At 45.1% G+C, this 9,124-nt stretch overlaps 1 protein-coding gene across 1 annotated transcript; it reads right to left on the bottom strand.

Moving 5' to 3' along the window:
• Positions 1-2,421: 2,421 nt before the first annotated feature.
• On the bottom strand, positions 2,422-8,656 carry stk33 (serine/threonine kinase 33; the record flags this gene model as incomplete). The annotated part of the gene is made up of 12 exons (XM_083665169.1): positions 2,422-2,640; positions 3,040-3,153; positions 3,694-3,924; positions 4,018-4,103; positions 4,367-4,479; positions 4,638-4,713; positions 4,864-4,951; positions 5,739-5,824; positions 7,327-7,465; positions 7,612-7,716; positions 7,859-7,972; positions 8,540-8,656. 12 exons carry the CDS (start codon positions 8,654-8,656, stop codon positions 2,422-2,424), a joined length of 1,488 nt encoding a protein of 495 aa, XP_083521295.1.
• Positions 8,657-9,124: the final 468 nt, after the last annotated feature.

The following is a 9,124-nucleotide window of genomic DNA, read 5'->3' as shown; positions in this document are numbered from 1 at the left end:
GGTTGCCTTTTTTAATACATAAATGGACAATACTGGGAATGTCAACCCAGCGACCTAGCTGCATATGAAGACATCAGATCATCCATTTTTCCCTCCATGTTTTTCAATCTCTTTAAATTTCTTCTTCCCCGAGGCCTGCAGATGCTCTCCCATAATTTACTGCAGGTCACATTCCACTTGCACAATTCAATTTGGAGATTTTTTTCCCTCCCTATAATGAATTAAAAGTCTGGCACAAGAAAATGAGGACCATATGTTGAAATCCCATCTCTGCCTCTGACAACGTATTAGCAATACAGGGGGTTGTCTAAACAGACCTTATGCAAATTCAGTTCACCGGTCATAAGGGAGGAAGGTGTTTATAAACTGAATGAATCATTGTTATCTTCAATGTTGTCCTTTTTTTCTCAGATCAGGGTGTCAGAATAAATTCTTTCAATATGCATATTGAAATGTCATACATCTTAACATGATATTTTCCTAAAGTGAATAATCGAGACACAGCATGGCAAAACAGTGCTTATTCATCACTGACACGTTACGTACACCATCATAATTATTTAATGGCTCAATCAATCACACATGTATACGGCCGCATTCACACATGAAACTAGATAGCAGGCCTTTGTAGTCAGCATCCACCTGTCAAACCCACTCAAGAAATTAACTCTGGTCTGGACTTCACTACAGCTCCACCTGGTGCTTACATAAATTTGAGTAAATAGCACATTTAATGTTGGCATGATTGCCATTTATAATCGATCAATATATGTTTTCATTCCTTTGAGGAGCCATTCACTCTAGTGCTCTTTACTTTTGAAGATAACAACCAAACCTAAGCAACCTTCTTCTCCTGTGTGGTACAGGATGTACCTGCTCATCCCTGCAAGTGGTATGTCCATCCAGCCAGGAAAGCAACCCTACCTGGACAAAGCATTGGCAGCCTTTTGATAATGGGAGCTATTTACACAGTTTAAAGGCCATGAACCAATCACCCAAAAGGAGAAATGCATCATGTGCTTCACTTCAAAGGGGCTAATCCATCCACCACACATACGTGCGCGCATGCGCGCGCACACACACACACACACAGGCGATGCTCGACACAAGGCCTCTCTGTCTGCACACATTCACTTCAAGATGTAAATGGGTGGATTTGAAATACAGCCTCTGTGGGTTCTGCTTGACTACTTTAATGTTGTATCTATGCTGGGGATTATTCTCTCAACAGCAGAAAGACCTGTGCTTGAATGGCAGAGCCCTCAAAGTAGCTCCTGCTGCTTTCAATGGTCTCCCAAACAAGATTAGAGCCATGGTTGCCCTCACTCCCAATCCCCTGCATTCTGATGGTGCGTAACCAGCCTGTGTGCCACTGCCTCCCTGTGTATTGACACCAAGTGGGTAAAATGTTTTTAGAGTGTTTAGGAATTGAGAGGTCAGAACAGAAAAAGGGGGGAAAACCAGAATAAAAGCCTTGAAAAGACCAAAAAGACAGTAAACATTGAAAGCTGAGAATTTCATATTGTTTATTGAACACAAAATAATGAACTTTCTGTACAGCAGTGTTTCATCTCATAATGTTTGGCAACCACCTTTCTTTAGAATAGCACAAGGAAACAAACTACTGTATCAAGCCTGAAACACAGGGCCTCTGTCTCCTCTAACTGCTAAGGAACTATAGGTTTATACAAGTTGCAACATGCTTAGTTGTGTTCATCAATGACATTTGTGGGAAATACATTTCTTTATAGAAATGTCTACATTTTTTACTAGAAAAGTGTACTCTTACAGAACATATAATAACCAAATAACTACAGAACCCTGTATACCACTAATAAATAGTTAATTATGCCCAACGGAATAAATAAGAGATACAAGCACTCTCTTTTAGTTTCTCAGACTTTTTAATTAGTGAATTTTCAAATTACTGGGAGAATGACAGTGTGTGTGATGTGGAGAATGCAGATATACAGAGAGTGAGGCTAGCAAAAATAACAAGACTTATACTGTAAGATGGAGGTCAGTCGAGACGCAAAGGGAGCTGTTTGGATAATACGAATTAGGTGCTTCACTGACATTTTGCTAGGTCAATTCTTTGTCCTCCTGTGCCCACATCATGCTGGTATACCCCTCTGAAAGTGTTGAAGATGCTGCCACACTGACAATCTTATCTGCCAACCTTATCTCATATCTACAGCCTCTCCCTCTCTCCCACTATAAACATACATCACTCTGAGAGATTATTCAGCCAGTCAGTCTAGGGCTGGTTTCATACAGAGGGAGGTGAATGAATACTGCTGATTTGCCAACAGGTCATGAGTCGAGCAGTCCTGCCACCCCCCATGGCACACCTCGGACGGGGGTCTTCTCCTTTGGCACGCGATGCAGTGGGCCTGGGCATGGGCACTCTGCTTCTGTGGCCTAGGAGCTCTTCTTAGGCCTGGAACAGGCAGGGGGTCTCGGGGAGCGGCTATCAGGCCTATGGCCAGACGGGGTAAGGGGTTTGTGGGTCTCTGCCTTCCCTGGGCCGAGCGATGGTTTGGGAGCGGGCCCCAGTGGAGAGGGGCAGGTCTCACTCTTGTCCTGAGGGTTGAGCCGCTTTGCACTCGACTGCCTGGAGCGTTTGCCACCTGTATGGGACTGCAAAGATAACATACTCACATTCATCTCACACGAAGGCCAACATACACCATCTTCACCTCCACATAACAACATCTACCAGGCTAAACAGTCTGGCTCACCCCCATGGGTGGATCTGGCACCATCTAGTGGCAACTGAAAACCAATAAAGATGAAAAACTAAAATATGACAGCATAAAAGTACTGTGAATCCTATAAATTATAGGTAAGGGTTTAGTCTCAAAGTAAAAATACATGACAGTAATCTACGGCCCATGGGACACAGATTATAAGCCTTTACAATCTGAAAAGTTATTGTGATCTCCGTAGGGCCAAGAGAAGACATCAACAGCAGCTTGGAAACATGCACAGTATATACTGTAATGAACAGAATAGAGGTGTGTGTGAGAGTTAGCAGACCTCTAAACGATGGACCTGTGTGGTGGAGGGGATGAGGGAGTTGCAGGCTTTCACAGAGGATCCGTTGGCTCTCGTCCCATTGGACATCAAGGCAGCGACCTTCTTCTTCTGTCTCTACAGAAGGATGACATGGAGAACCGGAGGAGAAATAAGAGAGACGGGTACTGGGGTTGAATGACCTTCAATAATGTACAAGGCCCGAACCTTGGGGTCATAACTCAGCACTCAGTAAGTATAGCTAAGACACACCAGGGTGGGTTTTAGTCAAGAACAAGATCATCACCACATTAGCTAATTGACGCGTGGAGTGGAAGGAAAAAACAGATCATATGTCAGAGTGCAACTGATTTCAACTTGAACTTTCAACTTGCGTGTGAGAGTTGTGTGTGTGTGAGGGGTTGGTATGCTGGCACCTGTTTGGTGTGTGTGTGTGTGAGGGCTTCGAGTGCTGCAGTACCTATGTGTGTGTGTGTGTGTGTGTGTGTGTGTGTGTGTGTGTGTGTGTGTGTGTGTGTGTGTGTGTTCTGGCTTCGAGTGCTGCGGTACCTGTTTGGTGGAGGTGGAGGTGGAGGTGGAGGACTTGCTGCTGCTGCTGTCCGTGTCTCCCTCAAGGCTGAGCTCAGCTATCCTACAATCACTGTGTGCTGAGGCCACCCTGTGCTCCGGCCGGGCCTTGGGCTCCAGCATCAGGCTTTCCTGGGAGCGGCTGAGAGAGAGCTCACTCAGGATCCTCGAAACCACCTCTCTCTCCTCCTCCTCCTCCACCTCCTCCTCCTCCTCCTCTTCCTCCTCCTCTTCCTCCGACTCCACACCCTCTGGCTCATCCCGAAACAGACGCATCATCTCCAGCACGTTGGTGGGTGTAGCTGGGGTGTTAGTGTCACCCTGGAAGAGACAGAAACGCCCCCAAATCAGCCCCTCCTGTGTCTCAATTGGTCATATTTACGTGTCATGTAGCTGATTGGATTAGTTCCTTACTGTGACCCAGGGGTTGTCCAGCAACTCATTGGCTGTGATGCGGTGGGCAGGGTCAACTTTCAGGAGGCAACGTAAAACCTTTTTTGCTGTTACCAGAAAAGGGGGGACAGTCGAAAGTTATGCAGTCATAACAATCTGAGTTGTCTTGTCAAAGCTCAACCCAGGATTTCATTCTATCATACAGTATATCATTAGAGCTCCGTATTATCAGATACAACATTTTACTAATGTAAATCTAACACCAATCAATATCAGAAGAACAAGTGTAGAATGAGAGGAAGAGAGGAATGAGAAGAGATGCAGTCAGGGAGTGATTTTGTGAAGTGAATTTGAGAAGTGTGTGTGTCACCTGCTTCACTGATAATGTCCCAGGCAGGTCCAGTGAAGGCGAGCTCTCCCTTCTTAATCATCTCAAACAGTGCGTCCTCTGAGCTGGAAATGAACGGTGGATCCCCACACAGCCTGCAGGGCGATAGACAGACTGTCAGACCGTGGTGTGTATGTGTGTGTGTGTATGTGTATGTGTGTGTGTGTGTGTGTGTGTGTGTGTGTGTGTGTGTGTGTGTGTGTGTGTCTCTCTGAGGTCTAGCACTAGGGGCGGGAAGGGGTCCATAGCTTACAGCATGTACATGATGACCCCAATGCTCCACACGTCACATTGCTGACTGTACTCATGAGCATTGATCACCTCGGGGGCTGAGAGAGAGAGAGACAGAGCGAGAGAGACAGAGAGGACACACCAGTCACCACACACACCCCAGAGACATCTCCACTAGTCCTGTAGGACACTCTACAGTAACAGCTATCCTGTCTGTGGTCTCTGTGTGCTGTATGAGTGTGTCTTACCCATGTAGATAGGAGTCCCACAGGTGGTTTTCAGCATATTCTCACTGCCAACCCCACCTTTCTTCACCGACAACCCAAAGTCGGTCACCTGAGAGAGGAGAGGAGCAGACAGCAGAAACTGATACAAACACAGACCTACAGTATGCACTGGATCGCATATCAAATCCTTTTCTTTTTTTCTTCTTACATTTATAAGACAAAATCAGGTTCACACTCACACACACACACACACACACACACACACACACACACAGGTATTGGGCCTCTCTGGGTAAGATGAATAATAAATATGAGTAGTATAGGTGGTGTGGTTTCCTGCAGTGTTAATGGCAGCAGGCAGGATGAATACAACAGGAGAGAGAACATCCAGGAGAGATGACCACCTCCTGCCAGATAAAAGGCTTTTATACTGTGCCAGGACAACGCTGTCTTTCAGCACTGTGTGTGTGTGTGTGTGTGTGTGTGTGTGCGTGTGTGTGTGTGTGTGTGTGTGTGTGCGTGTGTGTGTGTGTGTGTGTGTGTGATTAATGCTGCGGCCCTGCCTTGTTTTAGCTGGCGCTCCAGGTATCTGCTTCAGCTGGCGCTCTGTCAATGCACACAACATGCTGGGACCAGGCGGTAATTTGTCTTAAAAGATGCTCTTGATTCACTCTTTGTAAGGAGTGACATAAAGGAGGAACAGAGGGGGGTCTGTCATAATGAGGTAGTATTTAAAACCATTTTCAAAAAGTGTGTATGGGGTGGGGGTGGTGGTGGTGGTGGTTGGGGGGGGGTGAGAGAGAAAAAAAAACACATCAGGAACGTGTATTTGATTCCTGCGGAGACAGGATGAGAAACATCGGCGGAAAGTTTCCCACTTAGTGTCACTGTCTCACCTTGATATTGATCATGTCATTATCGTCGCCATGGTGATAACTCTTCACTAGAATGTTCTCCAATTTGAGGTCCCGGTGCACTATGTCTAGAATATGAAAAAGAAACAACCTTTTACAATGAGAAGAAAAAACATAATAGGTTTTGATAAGTATTTTAGGAGAGAGGACAAATATGACGGTTAAAAGCTGTTAGAAGGTAAAAAAATCCACAATGATTCATTCTCAACTGGTGACCCCTCCGTGACCTTAATCAATCTTGGATGGGACAGAGCGTTCCCTTGGGAATAAGGTTGATTCACTGAGACAGAGAGGATCTCCCACAGCTCAAGTCCCCAAGATTGCGACAAAAACAGCTACTTTATCCTCCGGAAAAAAAAACTTGAGTCTCGCTAAATGAAAGCAAGCCCTATGACAAATCTCCAGATACAGTATCAGTCTCCTTTTAAAAATGGTGAGCCACGCAGTATCAGTGGTCATTACAGGAGATGTAGCAGAATGGATTTGGAGACTTTGGGAGTCGTTTGAGAGAGTTAAAGGTTAGATTACATGTTGCTGCTAGATTTACGTGATGGGATGAGAATCACAAAGTGCCACAACACACATTAGTTCTCGAGTCATCATCCAGAGTCTCTGGAGGTGAACTGAGTTAAAGTGATTTTGTGAGAGGACTAGAGGAGGGAGGGTGACCCTCTACAATAGTGTTTCCTCTGCTGTACAGGAAATACATGCCTGCCACACAAACTCCTAATGAATCAATTCACAGGACAAAAAAATAATCATTAAATCAAGTCGAATGAATGTTATCATACCAATATTATGACAAACCACTCAACATATCTACAGCGCAGGAAGGTTATGAATTGTTACACTTAACGTAACCATGACTACATTTAACATTAAGAGGGACACTAGCTACCTGTGACAGGAAGTCAGCGCTAACATGTCCCCGTTGGTATCATTAGTGGCTATAGAAGTAAGGCACACCAAGCGCTGAGGGACTCTTAGTGTGAAAACACACCTATTAATCAGTATTCCTCCCCAGCTCGTTGTAAATGAGTCATTAGCCCCATGTAATGGTGTCTCATTGCCAAGCAACGTCCTAAATTACCTCTAACTAGAGATTTCACCATCAGGAGGGGGGAAAAAAACATAGCATCTTCAAATAAACCCCTCAGACTCAATTAAAACGGGTACATTTTTTTGCCTGGCAGTTGTTCATTATTATCTCATTATTAGAATAAGCCAGGTTCTATAATGACTGAGAGCCATAATGTGGTATCATCTCCTTGATTAGCAGGCGTCAATGAGGGCAAAGCAATTTGATTCTGGTGGGTACGATGTGGCTGTGATAGTACCAATTTGCACATTCTTCTCAGCACACAATTTACTCGCAACACCTCATCTACAGTTCTGTACTGTAGGTATTAGTGTCTGAAGAATTTCATCATTGTACCTACACAGATTAGTTAATTCTCAACTGTCAACTGTGATACACTGAAAATCCACTCCATACCCTTCCTTTATTGTGATTGACTAGCCATACCTGTGCAAATGTGTAAAATGTAGAGCCCTGTAGAGCCCACGTTACCCTTTTTGTGCAGGTAGACGATGGCCTCGGCTAAGCTGCTGATGATGTGCCTGGTCTCCTCCTCTGTGAAGAATTTGTTCTTCTGCAGGATCTCCTTCAGCTCCCCTCCCTCACAGAGCTCAGTAACCAGATACATCCTCTGGGACACAAAGCACAGAGATGAACAATACACCACACAAATAGACCTGGGCTCCCATTCAGGCTGCTTATGCACCCCCCTCTGTACACACGACTGAGGTATTTCACACAGTGCAAAACATGACGTTCTCTTGATAGCTCCCTCACCTTGGGAGTTTCAAAGACTTCCTCTAGGTGAATGATATGTGCATGATTGACACGTTTGAGTATGCTCACTTCCCGTTCCAACAGTTTGACCCCTGAACTTCCAGCCTGCATGGAGGGAGAGACCAGAGTGAAACGCTGAGGTGAGGGACTGTTGTAAAAGCAATATTCTGACATCAGATTGACTTTAGAGTGTCTCTTTTCACCACTGATGCAATCAACTGCCCATGGGAAACACTAATGCACTCACCTTCTCTTTGTTCACCTTCTTAATAGCCCATTTCTTCTGTGTCTCAATGTGGGTGGCTTCACAGACGACTCCGAAGCTACCTTGACCTAATTTCCTCCCAAATGAGTATATTTGCTATGGGGATAACGGAGACACCATTAATAGAAAGACAATCCACAACCACTCTGTGAACTCAGTAAAACAGTCACAGGGAAATTTACCCTCGGCTTATGGGCATGTTTGAGTTTATGATAGTGGGTTTATTTTTCTGCTTCTTCCTAACGCAACATTAAACTCAAGACCCGAATCCTAAAGTGGATTTTTTTTAGCACTCAAAAAAGGAAAAGTTTGCCGGTCCCTGGAGTTACAGAATATAGTATTTCTAATCAAGTTACAAATGATTAAGTTGCTGCCGCAGTTCATTCAATCTCAGGTCTAATTAACTTGATCATTATCTCTGCGCATGCAAGGCTGAGCATTGCCTTCTGCAGATTTGGCAAAGAGAGTAGTCGAACCCCCGGGAGAGAGGAGGGGAGGGTGGGATCAGGGGCAAAGTGGAGTGCTATCCTCCTCTAGTGCAGATGGAGGCACGATGGAGGTCAGGTGTGAGTGAGAGGGGGAGTGGGTGCTCCCAGTGCTTCTGGGTGGTGGTGGGTGGAGGCGGTAGGGTGGGGGGTAAACACATGCACATGGTCTATGTACCTGGAGGTCGGCTTCCTCCTCCATGCGGGTGTGGGGCACCTTCCTCTCTGCACTGCTCACTCGGGTCCACTGGGAGGCCATTTTCATGCCAGTGCCACACAAATCTGCTTGTGTCATCTAGAGATGAGGGGCTTTATAGCTGGGCAAATCACACACACACACACACACACACACACACACACACACACACACACACACACACACACACACACACACACACACACACACACACACACACACACACACACACACACACACACACACACACACAGTGAGGGAAGGCAACCAGGGATTCTGTAAGTCCCTCAAGCACACAGTCTAAGCACACTATAGAAAACAATCAGGAAACAATGTCATATTTTTCAACAGGATTACTTCAGCAAAAATAGGGTTGTTTTCATTTGATATGTTTTTCACAACACAATACAGGTTATTACTACTCGATATAGATCCCTCATAGTATCTTCTTGTTGAAGGCTATTTGAACTATGCAAGTAGTAAAGTATGTAGTAGTAGTAATGTGGTGTAAATTAAAGGGCAGTTTAACTCAGGTGACCTTAGTAGGACAGTGAGTCAGTCGGAGGG

The sequence above is a fragment of the Argentina silus genome (genome assembly GCF_951799395.1).
Source record: "Argentina silus genome assembly, chromosome: 2".
NCBI classification, from domain to species: Eukaryota; Metazoa; Chordata; class Actinopteri; order Argentiniformes; family Argentinidae; genus Argentina; species Argentina silus.
Note: the sequence above shows the minus strand (reverse complement) of the source record. Positions and strands in the feature narration are given on the sequence as shown.